Here is a 25,093-nt window from a genome sequence, read left to right on the forward strand (position 1 = left end):
CACTGCATCCTTTATCATAGAGTTGGTTGGACCTCACCACTGCATCCTTTATAATGAAGTTGGTTGGACCTCACCACTGTATCCTTTATCATACAGTTGGTTGAACCTCACCACTGCATCCTTTATCATAGAGTTGGTTGGACCTCACCACTGCATCCTTTATCATAGAGTTGGTTGGACCTCACCACTGCATCCTTTATCATAGAGTTGGTTGGACCTCACCACTGCATCCTTTATCATAGAGTTGGTTGGACCTCACCACTGCATCCTTTATAATGAAGTTGGTTGAACCTCACCACTGCATCCTTTATCATGAAGTTGGTTGGACCTCACCACTGCATCCTTTATAATGAAGTTGGTTGGACCTCACCACTGCATCCTTTATCATGAAGTTGGTTGGACCTCACCACTGCATCCTTTATCATACAGTTGGTTGGACCTCACCACTGCATCCTTTATCATAGTTGGTTGGACCTCACCACTGCATCCTTTATCATACAGTTGGTTGGACCTCACCACTGTATCCTTTATCATAGAGTTGGTTGTACCTCACCACTGCATCCTTTATCATACAGTTGGTTGGACCTCACCACTGCATCCTTTATCATGAAGTTGGTTGGACCTCACCACTGCATCCTTTATCATAAAGTTGGTTGGACCTCACCACTGCATCCTTTATCATACAGTTGGTTGGACCTCACCACTGCATCCTTTACCATACAGTTGGTTGGACCTCACCACTGCATCCTTTACCATAAAGTTGGTTGGACCTCACCACTGCATCCTTTATCATACAGTTGGTTGGACCTCACCACTGCATCCTTTATCATACAGTTGGTTGGACCTCACCACTGCATCCTTTATCATACAGTTGGTTGGACCTCACCACTGCATCCTTTATCATACAGTTGGTTGGACCTCACCACTGCACATTTTATCATACAGTTGGTTGGATCTCACTACTGTATCCTTTATCATAGAGTTGGTTGGACCTCACCACTGCATCCTTTATCATACAGTTGGTTGGACCTCACCACTGCATCCTTTATCATGAAGTTGGTTGGACCTCACCACTGCATCCTTTATCATACAGTTGGTTGGACCTCACCACTGCATCCTTTATCATGAAGTTGGTTGGACCTCACCACTGCATCCTTTATCATACAGTTGGTTAGACCTCACCACTGCATCATTTATAATGAAGTTGGTTGGACCTCACCACTGTATCCTTTATCATACAGTTGGTTGGACCTCACCACTGCATCCTTTATCATACAGTTGGTTGAACCTCACCACTGCATCCTTTATTATAAAGTTAGTCGAACCTCACCACTGCATTCTTTATCATAGAGTTGGTTGGACCTCACCACTGCATCCTTTATCATACCGTTGGTTGGATCTCGCTAAAAAAACGTAGGTCACTTCATTATTCTGTTTTTGGTTATAAAGCCTTACTCAATAAAGTACCAATTTACTTCACATCGTTGTTGAAATATAGAAACTCGGATTACCACACCAGATCACAGGGTTGGTTAATGATGAAGACTCCACGTGTATCCACAGAGTTGGATTGGTTAATGATGAAGACTCCACGTGTATCCACAGAGTTGGATTGGTTAATGATGAAGACTCCACGTGTATCCACAGAGTTGGTTAATGATGAAGACTCCACGTGTATCCACAGAGTTGGATTGGTTAATGATGGAGACTCCACGTGTATCCACAGAGTTGGTTAATGATGAAGACTCCACGTGTATCCACAGAGTTGGATTGGTTAATGATGAAGACTCCACGTGTATCCACAGAGTTGGTTAATGATGTAGACTCCACGTGTATCCACAGAGTTGGTTAATGATGAGACTCCACGTGTATCCACAGAGTTGGATTGGTTAATGATGAAGACTCCACGTGTATCCACAGAGTTGGATTGGTTAATGATGAGACTCCACGTGTATCCACAGAGTTGGATTGGTTAATGATGGAGACTCCACGTGTATCCACAGAGTTGGATTGGTTAATGATGAGACTCCACGTGTATCCACAGAGTTGGATTGGTTAATGATGGAGACTCCACGTGTATCCACAGAGTTGGATAATGCTGGAGACTCCACGTGTATCCACAGAGTTGGATAATGCTGGAGACTCCACGTGTATCCACAGAGTTGGATTGGTTAATGCTGGAGACTCCACGTGTATCCACAGAGTTGGATAATGCTGGAGACTCCACGTGTATCCACAGAGTTGGATTGGTTAATGATGGAGACTCCACGTGTATCCACAGAGTTGGATTGGTTAATGATGGAGACTCCACGTGTATCCACAGGGTTGGATTGGTTAATGATGAGACTCCACGTGTATCCACAGAGTTGGATTGGTTAATGATGAGACTCCACGTGTATCCACAGAGTTGGATTGGTTAATGATGAGACTCCACGTGTATCCACAGAGTTGGATTGGTTAATGATGAAGACTCCACGTGTATCCACAGAGTTGGATTGGTTAATGATGAGACTCCACGTGTATCCACAGAGTTGGATTGGTTAATGATGAAGACTCCACGTGTATCCACAGGATTGGTTAATGATGGAGACTCCACGTGTATCCACAGAGTTGGATTGGTTAATGATGAAGACTCCACGTGTATCCACAGAGTTGGATTGGTTAATGATGGAGACTCCACGTGTATCCACAGAGTTGGATTGGTTAATGATGAAGACTCCACGTGTATCCACAGGATTGGTTAATGATGAGACTCCACGTGTATCCACAGAGTTGGATTGGTTAATGATGGAGACTCCACGTGTATCCACAGGATTGGTTAATGATGGAGACTCCACGTGTATCCACAGAGTTGGATTGGTTAATGATGGAGACTCCACGTGTATCCACAGAGTTGGATTGGTTAATGATGAAGACTCCACGTGTATCCACAGAGTTGGATTGGTTAATGATGAGACTCCACGTGTATCCACAGAGTTGGATTGGTTAATGATGAAGACTCCACGTGTATCCACAGAGTTGGATTGGTTAATGATGAAGACTCCACGTGTATCCACAGAGTTGGATAATGCTGGAGACTCCACGTGTATCCACAGAGTTGGATTGGTTAATGCTGTAGACTCCACGTGTATCCACAGGATTGGTTAATGATGAAGACTCCACGTGTATCCACAGAGTTGGATTGGTTAATGATGAAGACAGTCTGTTTCATCTGGAGTATTCTCTTGTCTTATCCGGTGTCCTGTGTGAATTTAAATATGCTCTCTCTAATTCTCTCTCTCTTTCTCTCTTTCTTTCTTTCTCTCGGAGGACCTGAGCCCTAGGACCATGCCTCGGGACTACCTGGCATGATGACTCCTTGCTGTCCCCAGTCCACCTGGCCATGCTGCTGCTCCAGTTTCAACTGTTCTGCCTGCGGCTACGGAACCCTGACCTGTTCACCGGACGTGCTTGTTGCACCCTCGACAACTACAATGATTATTATTATTTGACCATGCTGGTCATTTATGAACATTTTAACATCTTGACCATGTTCTGTTATAATATCCACCCGGCACAGCCAGAAGAGGACTGGCCACCCCTCATAGCCTGGTTCCTCTCTAGGTTTCTTCCTAGGTTTTTGGCCTTTCTAGGGAGTTTTTCCTAGGGAGTTTTTCCTAGCCACCGTGCCTCTTTCACATGCATTGCTTGCTGTTTGGGGTTTTAGGCTGGGTTTCTGTACAGCACTTTGAGATTTCAGCTGATATACGAAGGGCTATATAAATAAATTTGATTTGATTTGAAGACTCCACGTGTATCCACAGAGTTGGGAAAATTTCTCTCTCTCTCTCTCTCCCTCAGGCTGCTGACAGTGTAACTAGCAGTGTGATAGTACCAGCTGTATGTCAGACTACAGACTACAGACTTGATAGTACCAGCTGTATATCCTAGTCAGACTACAGACGGCAGACTCCATACTCAAGACTTGCCAGCTGACCGACTGATAAAGGCAGGTCATTGACCTGTCTAGCGCTCTGCGGGACGTCAGGGGAACAGGCTCGGGCACTGCAGTAGCTCAACACAAAGAGTATATACAAGTTCGGGACGTCCCAGGATGCTTCACTGCAGGAACAGACCAATAATGAGGCAGGGGCTCCATCTTCCCTTTAACATGGTTGTTTAAATTCTACATGGTAGTAGTTGTGGAATTCTGCAGCTTGATGTTGGTTTTCTAGGTAATGTCTGGCTTACGGTGCTCGCTGTTACACTACCAGATGAATGTCCTGTAGTATTTGGACATCTGATTCTTTAAACCTCATCAACTAGTGGGCATCTATTCAGAATGGTAATTTGGTGGGTGCGGTTTTATATTCCCGACATTAATAGATGTACTAAAGTAGATCATAGTGTCGTATAATAATACACCTCAATAAATCTCGGGGTCGTTATTGAAGGGATGCGTTGATGTCGTGCCCACAAGGCAAGGAACCATGTCAGTAGTCCTCATTTGTGTTTTCATTCCATTAAACTCATCTGTGCTGGTGATGTTAGACCATGTCAACCATGTTGGGAATGAAAACATAAAAGCATGCTGTGATAATAACAGGCAGGTTATGAATCAAACACGGCAGCGTTGCTGGAAACAATCCCGGTGACGTCTCCTGACCTTGATGCCGGAGGCAGGGTAGGATCCTTTAACAAGCTAGGCTGACTCCGGGCTATGTACTGTCGCCGGAGCAGGGTAGGATCCTTTAACAAGCTAGGCTGACTCAGGGCTATGTACTGTCGCCGGAGCAGGGTAGGATCCTTTAACAAGCTAGGCTGACTCGGGGCTATGTACTGTCGCCGGAGCAGGGTAGGATCCTTTAAGAAGCTAGGCTGACTCGGGGCTATGTACTGTCACTGGAGCAGGGTAGGATCCTTTAACAAGCTAGGCTGACTCGGGGCTATGTACTGTCACCGGAGCAGGGTAGAATCCTTTAACAAGCTAGGCTGACTCGGGGCTATGTACTGTTGCCGGAGGCAGGGTAGGATCCTTTAACAAGCTAGGCTGACTCGGGGCTATGTCCTGTCGCCGGAGCAGGGTAGGATCCTTTAACAAGCTAGGCTGACTCGGGGCTATGTACTGTCGCCGGAGCAGGGTAGGATCCTTTAACAAGCTAGGCTGACTCGGGGCTATGTACTGTCGCCGGAGCAGGGTAGGATCCTTTAACAAGCTAGGCTGACTCGGGGCTATGTACTGTCGCCGGAGCAGGGTAGGATCCTTTAACAAGCTAGGCTGACTCGGGGCTATGTACTGTCACCGGAGCAGGGTAGGATCCTTTAACAAGCTAGGCTGACTCGGGGCTATGTACTGTCGCCGGAGGCAGGGTAGGATCCTTTAACAAGCTAGGCTGACTCGGGGCTATGTACTGTCGCCGGAGCAGGGTAGGATCCTTTAACAAGCTAGGCTGACTCGGGGCTATGTCCTGTCGCCGGAGCAGGGTAGGATCCTTTAACAAGCTAGGCTGACTCGGGGCTATGTACTGTCGCCGGAGCAGGGTAGGATCCTTTAACAAGCTAGGCTGACTCGGGGCTATGTACTGTCGCCGGAGCAGGGTAGGAACCTTTAACAAGCTAGGCTGACTCGGGGCTATGTACTGTCGCCGGAGCAGGGTAGGATCCTTTAACAAGCTAGGCTGACTCGGGGCTATGTACTGTCTGTCTGTCTGTCTGTCTGTCTGTCTGTCTGTCTGTCTGTCTGTCTGTCTGTCTGTCTGTCTGTGCTGTCTGTCTGTCTGTCTGTCTGTCTGTCTGTCTGTCTGTGCTGTCTGTCTGTCTGTCTGTCTGTCTGTCTGTCTGTACTGTAGAACTAGGTTGGCAGCGTAGCCTCAACCATTGGCTCTTTGATGACAACACCTACAGATATAGAGGTGTAATTGATAAAAGATAACACCTGAACTGTAAACATTTCTCTGCTTTTTTTAAAACAAGCTTGAGGAGTTTCACATGTTCATAAAAGGTACAATATGCAATATTTACGGCTTTTCCATCAATGAATTTGAGAGTGGTTAAATATCTCCAGCCCCAGCCACTCCCTCAGCTTTACACAGACTGCCGTCTGGGTAAAACACAAATTAAAGATTGTCCCTTAAATGTCACTAAACTTTGGGTTTCTTGATGTACAGTGCATGAGTTTCTCAAACATGGTCTAAAAGTCTACAGTACGACAAGCCAAAAGAACTGACAACGTTCACATTGTGAAGCAACCATTCTTGCATATTGTGCACATTTGTGTATCATTATCCTACAGAGCTGGAGTATTAAACGATTAGGCTACGAGGTTCCGGAGCCTGCTGGTTTTCTGTTCTACCTGATCATTCGTTGCACCCACCTGGTGTCCAAGGTTTAAATCAGTCCACGGATTAGAAGGAAACAATGCAGCGGAACTGGCTTTGTCCAGAGTTGAGTTTGAGGGCTATAGAGGTTTATACCCTGAGTATTGAGGAATGTATCATTGTCCTATAGAGGGTTATACCCTGAGTATTGAGGCTTCTTATCTATTTGCGTGTGTGTGTGTGTGTGTGTGTGTGTGTGTGTGTGCGCTAGGGTTGAAGATTGTCATACCGTCCTTCTTTCGTCCCGGGATTTACAGTATTACCGGCTTGGTACACAAGGTGGCGCCAAAGAAAAAAACACAAAAAATGCTAAAAAAATAAGTACAAGTAATAGCATATTTCCATGGAGGCTGCTAGCTAAATATGCTAACGAGGGCAAACAAAACATCATTTTTATGCAAAGAGAGGCAGTACAGCTTACAAAGTTATACATATATAGTTAAAAACTACTGTTTCTAGTCAGTATGACTTACTAGTTAATAACTCAGTATGACTGTTACTAGTTAATAACCCAGTATGAATGTTACTAGTTAATGTTACTAGTTAATAACTCAGTATGACTGTTACTAGTTAATGTTACTGGTTAATAACTCAGTATGAATATTACCAGTTAATAACTCAGTATGACTATTACTAGTTAATATTACTAGTTAATAACTCAGTATGACTGTTACTAGTTAATATTACTAGTTAATAACGCAGTATGACTGTTACTAGTTAATATTACTAGTTAATAACTCAGTATGACTGTTACTAGTTAATGTTACTGGTTAATAACTCAGTATGACTGTTACTAGTTAATGTTACTGGTTAATAACTCAGTATGAATGTTACTAGTTACTATTACAGTACATTACCACTACTAGTTAACAACACAGTATGACTGTTACTAGTCAGTATGACAGTTAATGTTACTAGTTAATACCTCAGTATGACTGTTACTAGTTAACACAGTATGACTGTTACTAGTTAATAACTCAGTATGACTGTTACTAGTTAATAACTCAGTATGACTGTTACTAGTTAACAACACAGTTCATTACTGTTACTAGTTAACCCAGTATGACTGTTACTAGTTAATAACACAGTACATGACTGTTACTAGTTAATAACACAGTACATTACTGTTACTAGTTCACAACACAGTACATTACTGTACCTAGTTAATAACTCAGTATGACTGTTACTAGTTAACAACACAGTACATAACTGTACCTAGTTAATAACACAGTACATTACTGTTACTAGTTAATAACACAGTATGACTGTTACTAGTTAATAACACAGTTCATTACTGTTACTAGTTAACAACACAGTACATTACTGTTACTAGTTAACAACACAGTACATTACTGTTACTAGTTAACAACACAGTACATAACTGTACCTAGTTAATAACACAGTACACGGCAGCTTATTCTAGCTTGAATAGCTTGTTCCACAAGTCAAGTAGAGAACAGTGGGTAAATATTATAGCATGTACTGCATCTCCATGTGCTTCGACAACAGAGACATAGTTGATGTTTACATACCCAACTGTCATGACGTTGGCCTGTTGGGGGAGGTTTATGACCCCCATAAATACCTTTCCCCTTTTTCCTCTCTCTACTCTACCGATGTGACTATTGAAAATCCCTTTGTTAACAAAGAGAGTCTGGGAACATCAAAAGGTGGGAAACGGAAGCATATTTCTGTAATCCAACCAGTTGAAAATATGCGTTGGTACTTAATGAATATGATGTCAGATCAGTTGGCATCTGAGACATTATTACTAATGACAAGATGACAAAAACTGTATCTTGGAAAGTCGACACATTGTAGTTATCAGATTCACATGGAATTGTTGTGCAATTTAAATGTTTAAATATGAAACTATTTGTGAAAAGATGAAATGTAATTTTAGCTTCTTAAATGAGAGAACGGTTTGTCATAGAGAAGCTCTGCTCACTCAGAGGCCCCGCCCAAGTGAAAAGACACTGGTTGTAAGGTTAGCACAGCAACTGTAGACGTGGGCTAGGAGAGGATGGACAGAGTCTCTTCTATCACCCGACGACGGTACTACCAAGTATCCGTTCTACCACCAGACATTCTTCAAAGGACAACCTGGCCTCCCATCTACGACCAACCGATCGAAGCGCAGCTCAGAGTAAATATTTATTGCATTTTCCTTTTCCAAATGGCCGGTTATTTTGAATGCATAAGATTCTGTATTTACGATAGAGTAGCTGCCTACGGCCCGATAGAGACACAAAATCTCTTTGTTCCTCAGTCTTCCCGCTCTTTCATTCAAAACCCAACCCTCTTTCTTTGTGTAACCAGCTGTCATATCTGTTCATATCCGCTAGGAATGTTTTCCTTTATGACATAATTTGTAATCAATGTATGACCCATTCTGTGTAGATGTAATTCTGTGTGATTATTTAGGTATTTAGTAAATAAATAATTAAACCAAATTTTGTATTGCTGATTCAACTTGTTAGCCAGGGTTCGTGAAGATAACCAAGAATTTACAACTTTCAGATGATACTAAATAAAGTGAGGGTTAATAATGACTGCTACTGATGTAGAATATTACCAGGTCTATAAGAGTTTATTCGGAAGATAACAGCTCTATAAACATTCCTTCGTGGTGCCCCGACTTTCTAGTTAATTATTTACCTGATTAGCTTAATCAGGTAATATTAATTACAGAAAGATGATTTTATAGAATAGCATGTCATATCACTTAATCCGGCATAGCCAAAGACACGACACAACTCAATGAGTCCACAACGTGAGTCACCAGACAACAGAATGATTTAATGTAGTCATTCTCTACACTTTATGATGTACAATCCAATGGTGAAGATAATGTAACCTTGCTTTAGACTCTGCCCCTTCCAGCTACCCCCCTGTCCTGTAAATGAACATTATGAGAATATTTACAGAATATTAACTATTTTATGAGTCCCCAAATGAGCCACTCACTTGCTTATCCTAGTAGATCATGTCTCAAGGCGTCTGTCTGTCTGTCTGTCTGTCTGTCTGTCTGTCTGTCTGTCTGTCTGTCTGTCTGTCTGTCTGTCTGTCTGTCTGTCTGTCTCTCTTTCACCCTTCATCTCTCTCTTTTAGTCTGTTAAAGGAGAGCCATGAATGAACAGAGGATGCCTCTGTGCAAACATTAGACATAGGTCTAGTTGCATAACCAGTCTGAATGAAGAGAGAGAGAGGGCATTTTGGAAAAGGATGCTCCATCACAGTTTCCCCTTGAAATCATACTGCCAATCCATCCACCCAACCAACCACCCGTCCATCCATCACCCCCATCACTCCATCCACCCACAAGATAAAACCCACGTGGTACTGTTTGCTACCATGTGGGTTTTAGCTTGCTTGAGCCTGCTAACTGAGGAGTGTAAATTAACCTGTTTCCATAAATGTTTCATTTTTAAAACATTTATCTTACAAAGGAGTTGTTTAATCTAACTGCTTAACTATTTATCTGTACATGGAATTGTATTTGTTGTTTTTTTTTACTCATTTTTTTCTAAACTTTACAGGAAAATGCCACTATCTGATGTGTGGAGACATTTCACTGCAGCTAATGTAGAAGGAAAAGCTGTGTACATTTGCAAATACTGTGCCAAATCAGATGTGAAGAAATCAACAAAGATGCAGAATCATTTGGCCAAGTGCATAAAGTTCCCCCAACAGCTCATGGTCCTCCTGGAATCCAAATTTTTTTTGACTCAATGGAATAACATAGTCAGAGAAATGGTGATGAATGTCTCGCTCGAGCTGTGTATGCAACTGGTTCACCTCTGATGCTCACAGGCAATGTCTATTGGAAGAGATTTCTGAATGTTCTTCGCCCAGCAGACACCCCTCCAATCAGACATACTTTATCTACTCATTTGCTGGATGCAGAGTTCAACAGAATTCAAGTGAAGGTCAAGCAAATCAAAGAGAAAACAGACTGTATTGCAATCATCTCTGATGGGCGGTCGAATGTTTGTGGGCAAGGAATAATTAACTACATCATCTCCACCCCTCTCCCAAGGGACAACAGACACACCAGTCTCTACATTGCAGATGAGCTGAAGGCAGTCATCAATGGCCTTGGACCACATAAGGTATTTGCACTGGTGACAGACAATGCTGTGAACATGAAGGCAGCTTGGTCTAAAGTGGAGGAGTCCTACCCTCACATCACACCCATTGGCTGTGCTGCTCATGCTTTGAATCTGCTCCTCGAGGACATCATGGCACTGAAAACAATGGATACACTCTACAAGAGAGCCAAGGAAATGGTTAGGTATGTGAAGGGTCATCTAGTTATAGCAGCAATCTACTTCACCAAGCAAAGTCAGAAGACTAAGAGCGCCACATTGAAGCTGCCCAGCAACACCCGTTGGGGTGGTGTTGTCGTCATATTTGACAGTCTCCTGGAGGGGAAGGTGTCTCTCCAAGAAATGGCCATATCTCAGTCTGCCGATATGGACAGCCCCATCAAGAGGATCCTCCTGCCTGATGTATTTTGTGAGAGATTGGTAAGCAGCCTGAAACTTCTAAAACCTATGGCAGTAGCCAGTGGACGGATTCAGGGAGACAATGCAATCCTGCCTGATGTTCAGACTCTGCTTGCAGAGTGCCCTGCCCCGTTCACTGTTGCTCCAAACAGAGAAAACTGCAGTTCTGAAATACATCAAAAAGTGTGAAGACTTCTGCCTGAAGCCCATACACACCGCAGCGTACATGTTGGACCCCAAGTATGCTGGCAAGAGCATCCTGTCTGGTGAAGAGATCAATAAGACCTATGGTGTCATCACTACCGTATCTCACCACCTTGGCCTGGATGAGGGCAAGGTTCTTGGCAGTCTGGAGAAGTACTCTTCCAAGCAAGGGCTTTGGGATGGAGATGCAATATGGGAGTTGTGCCAAACATCTCATCCACCTGGTGGAATGGGCTTTGTGTATCTGAGGCTCTTTCCCTTGTTGCCTACATCATCCTCCAAATCCCACCAACATCAGCTGCCTCAGAGCGCAATTGGTCCTTGTTTGGGAACACACACACTAAAGCACGCAACAGGCTGACCAATACAAGGATTGAAAAATTGCTGGCCATCCGGGCAAATGAGGCTTTTTGAGCCTGACAACGAGCCATCCTCAACAAGGTTGGAAAGTGACAGTGAAGATGAGGCCTCAGAGTCTAATGTTCAAGAGGTGGACATTGAGGAGGTCCTGAGAGGAAGACAACCAAAGCTTTAGTTTCTAGACTATCATTTTACAGATGTATGTTGAAAACGTTTTTGGGAGATGCGATGGATCGTTGGGGATCATTCAATATTCCCTTTCTATTATTGTTCAGTAAAGTCATCCCATGTGAAGAGTCAACTCATTTAAAGTTCAATTCGTAAATTAAACGTTATTTTTATTTCTATTGGGAGGTTTGAATCTTTTGCAATTATGTCTACTTATGATAAGGTAAAATGTTTATGTTTCTGTCTCCATATGATATAGTAAATTTATCCAATGCAAAAAACATCTACATTTAAATGGTATTAATAATAATTTGCATATATTTACGTTAATTTCCATATATTCCCGTTAATTCCCAAGGAAGGTTTCCACCTCTGAATATTCTCCAAAATGTGCAACCCGTATCATTAGGTATAATGGATATATCCAAAGAAATGGCTATATAGAGATAGTAAAACAAACAAAAATGCACATCGTTTGCTGTCATTTCAGCTGCTTGACGTGATTGTGTGTTAGCTTTAGTTGGCTAGCTAGCTAGCTAGCAAAAAAGAAGTAATGTTAGCCTAGCTCTCCCCCATAACTATATTATTGACATGACAATAAGCTTCTGGTTGCCTATTTCAAAAATTATATATCAACCCATAAGAGTCTAAACCCTGTCTAAACTGGGGGAGGGGGTTCTACTAAAGCTATATGGAATTGTTTTAATAAGGTCAAACCAAGGATCATTTTGCTATTTTATTTAGAATTTTAAGACCCCTTGAAGTGTCAACAACAAAAAAAATATATATATATATTTTATGAAAAATTATTTTGGGCCTTAACTGCTATTAGCCCATATAAACACATTGAATAACAGATTCACTACATCGAACAACAGATAGTCCCCCCTCAAACAATATCAAAAGGAATCCTACAGCAAAACAAAATCTCAACTTTCCATAGAGGGGTCATAATAGTTTGTAACCCAAACTGTTTGGACGCTACAGATGATTTAGTGAGAAGACCGGTTTTCGGGATGTGACCAACACTGCTCTAGTTCTGTCACCTTTCACCTCAGATGGGATGTCTCCTGGTCTGACCAACACTGCTCTAGCTCTGTCACCTTTCACCTCAGATGGGATGTCTCCTGGTCTGACCAACACTGCTCTAGCTCTGTCACCTTTCACCTCAGATGGGATGTCTCCTGGTCTGACCAACACTGCTCTAGCTCTGTTACCTTTCACCTCAGATGGGATGTCTCCTGGTCTGTCACCTTTCACCTCAGATGGGATGTCTCCTGGTCTGACCAACACTGCTCTCGCTCTGTCACCTTTCACCTCAGATGGGATGTCTCCTGGTCTGACCAACACTGCTCTCGCTCTGTCACCTTTCACCTCAGATGGGATGTCTCGTGGTCTGTTATCTTCCACCTCAGATGGGATGTCTCCTGGTCTGACAAACACTGCTCTAGCTCTGTTACCTTTCACCTCAGATGGGATGTCTCCTGGTCTGTCACCTTTCACCTCAGATGGGATGTCTCCTGGTCTGACCAACACTGCTCTAGCTCTGTAACCTTTCACCTCAGATGGGATGTCTCCTGGTCTGACCAACACTGCTCTAGCTCTGTCACCTTTCACCTCAGATGGGATGTCTCCTGGTCTGTCACCTTTCACCTCAGATGGGATGTCTCATGGTCTGACCAACACTGCTCTCGCTCTGTCACCTTTCACCTCAGATGGGATGTCTCCTGGTCTGTCACCTTTCACCTCAGATGGGATGTCTCCTGGTCTGACCAACACTGCTCTCGCTCTGTCACCTTTCACCTCAGATGGGATGTCTCCTGCTCTGTCACCTTTCACCTCAGATGGGATGTCTCCTGGTCTGACCAACACTGCTCTAGCTCTGTCACCTTTCACCTCAGATGGGATGTCTCCTGGTCTGTCACCTTTCACCTCAGATGGGATGTCTCCTGGTCTGACCAACACTGCTCTAGCTCTGTTACCTTTCACCTCAGATGGGATGTCTCCTGGTCTGTTACCTTTCACCTCAGATGGGATGTCTCCTGGTCTGACCAACACTGCTCTAGCTCTGTCACCTTCCACCTCAGATGGGATGTCTCCTGGTCTGACCAACACTGCTCTAGCTCTGTTACCTTTCACCTCAGATGGGATGTCTCCTGGTCTGTCACCTTCCACCTCAGATGGGATGTCTCCTGGTCTGTCACCTTTCACCTCAGATGGGATGTCTCCTGGTCTGTCACCTTTCACCTCAGATGGGCTGTCTCCTGGTCTGTTACCTTTCACCTCAGATGGGATGTCTCCTGGTCTGACCAACACTGCTCTAGCTCTGTCACGTTTCACCTCAGATGGGATGTCTCCTGGTCTGACCAACACTGCTCTAGCTCTGTCACCTTTCACCTCAGATGGGATGTCTCCTGGTCTGACCAACACTGCTCTAGCTCTGTCACCTTTCACCTCAGATGGGATGTCTCCTGGTCTGACCAACACTGCTCTAGCTCTGTCACCTTTCACCTCAGATGGGATGTCTCCTGGTCTGTCACCTTTCACCTCAGATGGGATGTCTCCTGGTCTGACCAACACTGCTCTAGCTCTGTCACCTTTCACCTCAGATGGGATGTCTCCTGGTCTGACCAACACTGCTCTAGCTCTGTCACCTTTCACCTCAGATGGGATGTCTCCTGGTCTGACCAACACTGCTCTAGCTCTGTCACCTTTCACCTCAGATGGGATGTCTCCTGGTCTGACCAACACTGCTCTAGCTCTGTCACCTTTCACCTCAGATGGGATGTCTCCTGGTCTGTCACCTTTCACCTCAGATGGGATGTCTCCTGGTCTGACCAACACTGCTCTCGCTCTGTCACCTTTCACCTCAGATGGGATGTCTCCTGGTCTGTCACCTTTCACCTCAGATGGGATGTCTCCTGGTCTGACCAACACTACTCTCGCTCTGTCACCTTTCACCTCAGATGGGATGTCTCCTGCTCTGTCACCTTTCACCTCAGATGGGATGTCTCCTGGTCTGACCAACACTGCTCTCGCTCTGTCACCTTTCACCTCAGATGGGATGTCTCCTGGTCTGACCAACACTGCTCTCGCTCTGTCACCTTTCACCTCAGATGGGATGTCTCGTGGTCTGTTATCTTCCACCTCAGATGGGATGTCTCCTGGTCTGACAAACACTGCTCTAGCTCTGTTACCTTTCACCTCAGATGGGATGTCTCCTGGTCTGTCACCTTTCACCTCAGATGGGATGTCTCCTGGTCTGACCAACACTGCTCTAGCTCTGTCACCTTTCACCTCAGATGGGATGTCTCCTGGTCTGACCAACACTGCTCTAGCTCTGTCACCTTTCACCTCAGATGGGATGTCTCCTGGTCTGTCACCTTTCACCTCAGATGGGATGTCTCCTGGTCTGACCAACACTGCTCTCGCTCTGTCACCTTTCACCTCAGATGGGATGTCTCCTGGTCTGTCACCTTTCACCTCAGATGGGATGTCTCCTGGTCTGACCAACACTGCTCTCGCTCTGTCACCTTTCACCTCAGATGGGATGTCTCCTGCTCTGTCACCTTTCACCTCAGATGGGATGTCTCCTGGTCTGACCAACACTGCTCTAGCTCTGTCACCTTTCACCTCAGATGGGATGTCTCCTGGTCTGTCACCTTTCACCTCAGATGGGATGTCTCCTGGTCTGACCAACACTGCTCTAGCTCTGTTACCTTTCACCTCAGATGGGATGTCTCCTGGTCTGTTACCTTTCACCTCAGATGGGATGTCTCCTGGTCTGACCAACACTGCTCTAGCTCTGTCACCTTCCACCTCAGATGGGATGTCTCCTGGTCTGACCAACACTGCTCTAGCTCTGTTACCTTTCACCTCAGATGGGATGTCTCCTGGTCTGTCACCTTCCACCTCAGATGGGATGTCTCCTGGTCTGTCACCTTTCACCTCAGATGGGATGTCTCCTGGTCTGTCACCTTTCACCTCAGATGGGCTGTCTCCTGGTCTGTTACCTTTCACCTCAGATGGGATGTCTCCTGGTCTGACCAACACTGCTCTAGCTCTGTCACGTTTCACCTCAGATGGGATGTCTCCTGGTCTGACCAACACTGCTCTAGCTCTGTCACCTTTCACCTCAGATGGGATGTCTCCTGGTCTGACCAACACTGCTCTAGCTCTGTCACCTTTCACCTCAGATGGGATGTCTCCTGGTCTGACCAACACTGCTCTAGCTCTGTCACCTTTCACCTCAGATGGGATGTCTCCTGGTCTGTCACCTTTCACCTCAGATGGGATGTCTCCTGGTCTGACCAACACTGCTCTAGCTCTGTCACCTTTCACCTCAGATGGGATGTCTCCTGGTCTGACCAACACTGCTCTAGCTCTGTTACCTTTCACCTCAGATGGGATGTCTCCTGGTCTGACCAACACTGCTCTAGCTCTGTCACCTTTCACCTCAGATGGGATGTCTCCTGGTCTGACCAACACTGCTCTAGCTCTGTCACCTTTCACCTCAGATGGGATGTCTCCTGGTCTGACCAACACTGCTCTAGCTCTGTCACCTTTCACCTCAGATGGGATGTCTCCTGGTCTGACCAACACTGCTCTAGCTCTGTCACCTTTCACCTCAGATGGGATGTCTCCTGGTCTGTCACCTTTCACCTCAGATGGGATGTCTCCTGGTCTGACCAACACTGCTCTCGCTCTGTCACCTTTCACCTCAGATGGGATGTCTCCTGGTCTGTCACCTTTCACCTCAGATGGGATGTCTCCTGGTCTGACCAACACTACTCTCGCTCTGTCACCTTTCACCTCAGATGGGATGTCTCCTGCTCTGTCACCTTTCACCTCAGATGGGATGTCTCCTGGTCTGACCAACACTGCTCTAGCTCTGTCACCTTTCACCTCAGATGGGATGTCTCCTGGTCTGTCACCTTTCACCTCAGATGGGATGTCTCCTGGTCTGACCAACACTGCTCTAGCTCTGTTACCTTTCACCTCAGATGGGATGTCTCCTGGTCTGTTACCTTTCACCTCAGATGGGATGTCTCCTGGTCTGACCAACACTGCTCTAGCTCTGTCACCTTCCACCTCAGATGGGATGTCTCCTGGTCTGACCAACACTGCTCTAGCTCTGTTACCTTTCACCTCAGATGGGATGTCTCCTGGTCTGTCACCTTCCACCTCAGATGGGATGTCTCCTGGTCTGTCACCTTTCACCTCAGATGGGATGTCTCCTGGTCTGTCACCTTTCACCTCAGATGGGCTGTCTCCTGGTCTGTTACCTTTCACCTCAGATGGGATGTCTCCTGGTCTGACCAACACTGCTCTAGCTCTGTCACCTTTCACCTCAGATGGGATGTCTCCTGGTCTGACCAACACTGCTCTAGCTCTGTCACCTTTCACCTCAGATGGGATGTCTCCTGGTCTGACCAACACTGCTCTAGCTCTGTCACCTTTCACCTCAGATGGGATGTCTCCTGGTCTGACCAACACTGCTCTAGCTCTGTCACCTTTCACCTCAGATGGGATGTCTCCTGGTCTGTCACCTTTCACCTCAGATGGGATGTCTCCTGGTCTGACCAACACTGCTCTCGCTCTGTCACCTTTCACCTCAGATGGGATGTCTCCTGGTCTGTCACCTTTCACCTCAGATGGGATGTCTCCTGGTCTGACCAACACTGCTCTCGCTCTGTCACCTTTCACCTCAGATGGGATGTCTCCTGCTCTGTCACCTTTCACCTCAGATGGGATGTCTCCTGGTCTGACCAACACTGCTCTAGCTCTGTCACCTTTCACCTCAGATGGGATGTCTCCTGGTCTGTCACCTTTCACCTCAGATGGGATGTCTCCTGGTCTGACCAACACTGCTCTAGCTCTGTTACCTTTCACCTCAGATGGGATGTCTCCTGGTCTGTTACCTTTCACCTCAGATGGGATGTCTCCTGGTCTGACCAACACTGCTCTAGCTCTGTCACCTTCCACCTCAGATGGGATGTCTCCTGGTCTGACCAACACTGCTCTAGCTCTGTTACCTTTCACCTCAGATGGGATGTCTCCTGGTCTGTCACCTTCCACCTCAGATGGGATGTCTCCTGGTCTGTCACCTTTCACCTCAGATGGGATGTCTCCTGGTCTGTCACCTTTCACCTCAGATGGGCTGTCTCCTGGTCTGTTACCTTTCACCTCAGATGGGATGTCTCCTGGTCTGACCAACACTGCTCTAGCTCTGTCACCTTTCACCTCAGATGGGATGTCTCCTGGTCTGACCAACACTGCTCTAGCTCTGTCACCTTTCACCTCAGATGGGATGTCTCCTGGTCTGTCACCTTTCACCTCAGATGGGATGTCTCCTGGTCTGACCAACACTGCTCTAGCTCTGTTACCTTTCACCTCAGATGGGATGTCTCCTGGTCTGTTACCTTTCACCTCAGATGGGATGTCTCCTGGTCTGACCAACACTGCTCTAGCTCTGTCACCTTCCACCTCAGATGGGATGTCTCCTGGTCTGACCAACACTGCTCTAGCTTTGTCACCTTTCACCTCAGATGTGGAAGTGTGACATAAAATAGGCAGATGCTGTGGATTGAGATGCATCCAATGAAAAACAACCAGATATCTCTAGCTGAAAACGTATGGATTAATATATATATATATTTGATTTCTGTGGGGGTGCAGACATAGGCTTTAGGGGGTTGAAATAATTCTTTATTGAATTTCTTGTCTATCATCATCACTGAACTTCTGCTTGTTAGACCCACTGGGCACACACTGGTTGGATCAACATTGTTTCAATGTAATTTGACAACATACTATGACGTGAAATCATTTGTGGAAAATACATTGGTTTTTGAAAAAAAACCTCTAATTTTCATCTAATTGTAAACACTGAAATAAGGGTAATAACAGGTTGATTCAACCAGCCTGGTGGGTAACTACATGTCAATGATTTGTTTAGCATAGCAACGTGGAATGAATAGAATGAACGACTGGGTCAAAAACATCCCAAAACTTATGAATTAACAACCAGCCTGTTTGGTTAACAACTTCAGAACTAACAACTGGCTTTTGCCTGGACTATATCATCCAGTGGAAGGATGAAATAAACCAAATGTACTCATTACAATAACGTTTTTAATGAAAACACACCGTTTATCTATTTTTTTTTATTTTTATGTTGGCATCCGTTTTATAAAAGCAATAATACCCTTTGCCTCAGACCTAAGAACAGCTCTTATATATAAGGGATACATGCTGATGTTCTTGGAAGTAATGGATAATGCAGCGGGACAAGGCGGATCCGAGTCCCTCTGAGGACTTCATTTCTCCAAGGTAATGTACAGAACCGAGGTGTTTACCCTGTTTATTCCGAGAAAACAATACTAAAGAACACATTTAACCGTAGAAATATATATATATATATGTATATTTTTTATATGTTCATTTCTATAAGCAAAGTCATGTTTTGTCCTCTTTTGGACGCTAGTTAGTTCTATATTTATGAACGCAAACCCCACTTTTGTTCCTTCCGTATGTTCCGTTGCCATGCGATATGTTCCGTTGCCATGCGATATGTTCCGTTGCCATGCGATATATTCCATTGCCATACGATATATTCCGTTGCCATGCGGTATATTCCGTTGCCATGCTCGCTAGCTAGCCAACTAGCTATACGGCTAACTACTTCTGCAGCCAGAATAACAGCAAAGTAGCTGCATTTGCGCTTATTTAAGCTGTTTTTCTATTGATATTCATTTTGTATACATCCATAACAATGAGCTGGTGATTTTTTTCCCCCTGGCATAGCTAGACAAGTTTGCCTTCTCGTCAGGATACTGAACACTTCACTACGAGGAGATCTCATTGCATATCAAACAATAGGGCTACAAGTTGGCTAAATAGTTTGTTGCAGGCAAACTTTCCAATATGACAACCTAATTATAAAAATGTCAGTTGCTGAAAACAGCTGGTCAAACTAGAAACGTGTGGGAGGATTTGACAGCGTAGCGCCACTTGTGTCCTGACTGTAACAGTAGGAACCAGAGAAATTCATGTTCATCACTCACCCCGTTAGGTCACCAGATGCCCCCCCAAATCCCCCAAAAATATGTCTCTACAAAAACAAATCAATGCTAGCTAGCTACGTTTTGTCATCGTTGGACCTGCGTTTACAATGTTTGGTTGGTTGTTGGTTTAGCTTAGCTTTATGTATCTTTGTAATAAATACGGTCGGTATGCGTAGGTGCATATTGCGTTATGATTACAACTGTCCACTATCTAGTTTTAATGCCCTTTCTAGTCATTCAGAAACGGATATTGAACAATGCTGTGGCATAAAACGATAATCCTCAGGTTCCCATGCCTTATTGCTTAAACATAAACTCAATTACAGCTATCCGGCGTGTCACAGTAACTACATGTTGCACCTGTTCTCCACTGTTGTAAACATGCCCTTGTGATTATTCACATGTTATAAAGCACCTGGTGTAACAGTGTAGGTTCCGTCCCTCTCTTCGCCCCAACCCGGGCTCGAACCAGGGACCCTCTGCACACATCAACAACTGACACCCCACGAAGCATCGTTACCCATCGCGCCACAAAAGCCACGGCCCTTGCAACGCAAGGGGAACAACTACTTCAAGGTCTCAGAGCGAGTGACGTCACTGATTGAAATGCTATTAGCGCGCACCACCGCTAACTAACTAGCCATTTCACATCGGTTACACTGGCACACTGGTAACACAGCAGTCTCACTGAGTGAAGGTATACTGTTGTAGCGATGGCAGTCTCACTGAGTGAAGGTATACTGTTGTAGCGATGGCAGTCTCACTGAGTGAAGGTATACTGTTGTAGCGATTGAGTGGGATCCCTCTGAGTAATGCTTGAACCAGCATCTTTAAAGTGTGCCATAAAGGTCAAGACCTCTTGGCATAGTGTGGACTGCTCTTACATACATACAGTACCACAGTAAAAGGGAGGGAAAATACACCACGTTGTAATTCAATTAACAAGAATTGGAACCATTTAATTTTCATTAGTGTGAATACGCCATGTGAATACGCCGTGTGAATACGCCATGTGAATACGCCGTGTGAATACGCCATGTGAATACACCATGTGAATACGCCGTGTGAACACGCCGTGTGAATACGCCATGTGAATACACCATGTGAATACACCATGTGAATACACCGTGTGAATACGCCGTGTGAATACACCATGTGAATACACCATGTGAATACGCCGTGTGAATACACCATGTGAATACGCCATGTGAATACGCCAAATATGTGTTCTTGATGTCTGTTGTTAAGGCTAGATTTGACATCGAATGGGTTCTTCACATAACCTACCTGTAAATATTTGGCATATTTCGGGATAGGTTCCTCAGATACTGGGCATATCTGGGCAGCAGAAACGCATGCCATTCACATAAGTGTTTTTGTTTTTCAATAAAGCATAAAATGACATGTTAACGGGAATAAGTGGAATGAGTGGCACGATTAGCAGATGGGACTACTGGACTAACTATTCTGACATTTAAAACTATACATACCCTGGGACAGAGTAGAGTTTTTAGTACAGTACCTTCACTTTCGTAGATATATTTGATGATGTCGTCTGTGTTCAGGCGCTCTTCTTTAGAGTTGGTGGCATAGGTGACGGTCTGATATTCGTCCATGAGTTTGAGGTGCACACCTTCCATAGTGAAGTAACAATTCCTCTCCTTCTTATCGTCGTCGAAGATCAGCAACGCGTCTTTCCAGTTGAAGTTACGGAACATCGCCGAGAAGGTCTCTGCCATTTTTAGGTAAGATGGGGAGATTCGGGTTAGTCGAGAGAACTCTTTGTCTTTTTCTCTAAACCCGCTGGCCAGAGCACCTGCCGATATTACCGGGATGTTCCAGTGAGATGCCATCCTTACAACCGGCGCCGCGGCGTATTCACACACCGGACCGAGAACCAAGTCCGGTTTCTTCTCGCAGGAGCGGTCCACCAGAGAGAAGAGTGCATCATTGCCACAGTCGGAATCCTCATAACGCAGGTTGAAATTAAGTCCCGAATACAGACCGCTGCCGATTTTCAACCCCAGCTTTGCATACTCGATAGCCGGTGCCACTCTTGCTATTGAGAACATATACGAGTTATTTTTGGGCAACATCACCAATACTTCGATGTCTTCATTCACGGCTGTACTTGTCCGGCCAGGTAACAACACCAGCCAAAGGTACAAACACAATGAAATGAAAAATGGCATGATGCAACTTTAAAAGTTATGCTTTGCCTGTAATCAGTAATAATGTAATATTGGAGAGATTCTATCCTCTGTATAACTCTCTCTCTCCAAGTCAACTGCGTCCCCGGAACCGCGGAGCGCGCAGGTAAATTGCAAATGTGGAATCTTTCAAACAACAACAAAAAAAATCTAAATTGAATTGCCTTTTTCTTTGAATGAATTAAATAAAATGTCTAAATTTCATGAAGTGTATGATCCTGTACAGAGAGTCTCCTGCAACCTTCTCAACTGATGGAAGAATCCCCTGAGTTTTCCTAACTAATTCTCCCGTTTCCCTGGTCAATCCTCTTGTTTAAATATGGTAACTGCCCAGACAGCTACCACACACGCTGGCTGAGGGGAGGAATTTTGAAGAATCTTTTCATTATTATTCCTGCGTCAGCCTTGTATGATACACCTCTTTCTTAAAGCTGCAGGTCCCTCTTTTTTCATATTTTTTTTTTTTACATTTATTTTACAGAGAAAGTAGAGTTGTGCTGCTTTCCACTGTACGTAGGCACTTGGATTTACAGACACCGAATGCCTCATACAAAACAATAGTGTGGTCTAAATAGAACAATTAAAATAATTGTAGTCAAGGTCTCAAGAGAAGGTTTTCTTTGCTATTTGTCAGATACAAACACATGAGTCTAAGCAGTTTTTTTGTTGTTGTTACACAATACAATTCAATAGGACAGTATAGTACATTATAGTACAGTATATAACTTGTATTTATAGACTAACTACGTGTAACTTACCTGATTAATTTACCTTGACGTAAACAAGGTGTAACATCGATGCATACTGCACAATCATAGGTCTACAGATCGTCTAATTCGTTTCACTTACAGAAAACCCCACTTGACATATCCGGGTATTAGATCTGTGCTGAGTGTTCCAAAGTGAACTACTCAATGAATGATCCTTCTCCTTAAGTCTGCAATGAGGACAACCTGCTGTGGGAGAAAGACTAACCTTGCTATAGACTGACACCTAGTGGTCTACAACCAACATAGGCTATTCTACAATAAAGCTGTACTTTTAGGCTTACTTGATCACCGGGTTGAGATATATTACATTTACATTTTAGTCATTTTAGCAGACGCTCTTATCCAGAGCAACTTACAGTAGTGAATGCATACATTTCATACATTTTTTTTTGTACTGGCCCCCGTGGGAATCAAACCCACACTATGCTGGTGTTGCAAACACCATGCTCTACCAACTGAACCCCAGGGAAGACTATATATATAATAGATATGCCTTAACTGTCCTGACCAATTTGAACCAAAGCAGTATGTTTTTTTAATTAGAATAGGCCTTCCCTGTGGCTCAGTTGGTAGAGCATGGTGTTTGCAATGCCAGGGTTGAGGGTTTGATTCCCACGGGGGGGGACCAGTACAACAACAACAACAACAACAAAAATGCATGAAATGAAATGTATGTATTCACTACTGTAATTCGCTCTGGATGAGAACGTCTGCTAAATGACTACAATGTAATGTAAATACAGAGTGCACCTGTGTTGGTATATGTGGAAACGATGGGTAAAATCAATACTAAGTCCAGTGTTGTGTTGAATACATATCCAAACAGCTGAGTACTGAATGTGAGATATAGAATTAGTACAGGGTGGAGGAGGACCTGGTTTTATTCTTCATGCTCCATTAAGACGTCGGCTTGCAAATGAGTCACTTAACAAGTTCCCCTTTTTTACGTAAAGAAGGGTAACAACCTCTCATTCACATCACCTTTTACAACTGCTGGCCCTTAGGGGCCACTTGGTTTGTGACTCATTTGACATATAGAGCTCACATTCTCCAGAAATCTCAATTATAATAATGACAGGTTTTTTTTGTAATGTTGCTCTAGTCTATACTCCATTTATCCTGATTACACCAATGGGTGCAATTTGGAGTCGCTATTTAGAGGCAATTGAGAATTAAGAGTCATTTTGCTTAACTAGACAGCTTGTTATTTAATTTTACAGCATCCTGTGCTGTAGCTAGGGTTGTGTAGCTACCTGTAGGTGTAGGTCTCTATCGGGGGCTGGGATTGTCGCTGAACAACTGACTCCTTCTTAGGTTACCTTCACAGATACATGGAGACAGAGGTCACTTCATCCTGCAGACACATTATATTCTACCCTGTTTTGGCTCGGCCTGGTTGGTGCCAATGCAGATCATTTGAGCTGTGTGTGTGTGTGTGTGTGTGTGTGTGTGTGTGTGTGTGTGTGTGTGTGTGTGGGGGAGGGGGGGGGGGCGTGTGTGTGTGTGTGTGTGTGTGTGTGTGTGTGTGTGTGTGTGTGTGTGTGTGTGTGTGTGTGTGTGTGTGTGTGTGTGTGTGTGTGTGTGTTGTATAATTGTCCAGGAAGATGACCGGTACAGGCAGGGCAAGTTGTTGATTGTGTGTTGTGTTGTGTTGTGTTTGTGTGTGTGTGTATGTGTGTGTGTGTGTGTGTGTGTGTGTGTGTGTGTGTGTGTGTGTGTGTGTGTGTCTGTGTGTTGTATAATTGTCCAGGAAGATGTCCGGTACAGGCAGGGCAAGTTGTTGATTGTGTATTAGTTCACGTAATAAGGGTTCTGGTTTATGACCGCAGCTCTTTTAAATCTATTAAAGGAGTCACATTATCAAGGCCATCTGTCAGCTACGACAGGGTGTGTTTTATATCAACGCTACATGTTTTAATGTCCCTGTGTTTGTTCGTGTGCAAAGAAGAGAACTTGATCTACAGACAGGAGATGTGTTGTAAGTGGAAGCTATACGATATCCTAGATGATGTCTTTTGGTAACACTTTACATTAATGTTAATAAAGGGAACCATAATGGAAAGTTCAAGTTACCTTGTCTTTTATAAATTGGATTAAAATCTATGAAGGTGGTGCCTTTTTTTAAAAAAAACAGTAGTTTCTCAGCACGGTAGATTTCCGTTCAGGTAATTTAGATAATATCACCTGATGTTTAGGTCTATATGACGCACCCAAACCCCCCCCCCCAAAAAAAAAAGACCTCCCTGTACGACAGAAAGACGTAGTTGTTTTTTTGCTCAATGTGTTACTTCCTGTTTTTTTCTGTTATTGAAATAGCTTCTACTGGGGTTGCAGCAGGCAAAGCAAATGGGAAATGAAGGTGGATAGTGATGAGATGTGGTAGTGAAACAACTTTAATCTTCCTGAGATTCCTAACTGTTGGTTGACAGCGTTAGTAGCGAAATGACAATG

At 44.4% G+C, this 25,093-nt stretch overlaps 1 protein-coding gene across 4 annotated transcripts in view; it reads right to left on the reverse strand.

Moving 5' to 3' along the window:
* Window positions 1–22,202, reverse strand: part of LOC115200656 (atrial natriuretic peptide receptor 3) — an 89,682-nt gene extending 67,480 nt beyond the window's left edge. For all 4 annotated transcript variants that reach the window (XM_029763861.1, XM_029763860.1, XM_029763859.1 and 1 more), the window contains exon 1: window positions 21,185–22,202. In XM_029763861.1, coding sequence (XP_029619721.1) covers window positions 21,185–21,854 — 670 coding nt within the window. In that variant the 5' untranslated portion in view covers window positions 21,855–22,202. The remainder of the gene's footprint in view (window positions 1–21,184) is intronic.
* Between the last annotated feature and the right edge of the window lie 2,891 nt (window positions 22,203–25,093).

The sequence above is a fragment of the Salmo trutta genome, chromosome 9 (genome assembly GCF_901001165.1).
Source record: "Salmo trutta chromosome 9, fSalTru1.1, whole genome shotgun sequence".
In the NCBI taxonomy this organism is placed as follows: domain Eukaryota; kingdom Metazoa; phylum Chordata; class Actinopteri; order Salmoniformes; family Salmonidae; genus Salmo; species Salmo trutta.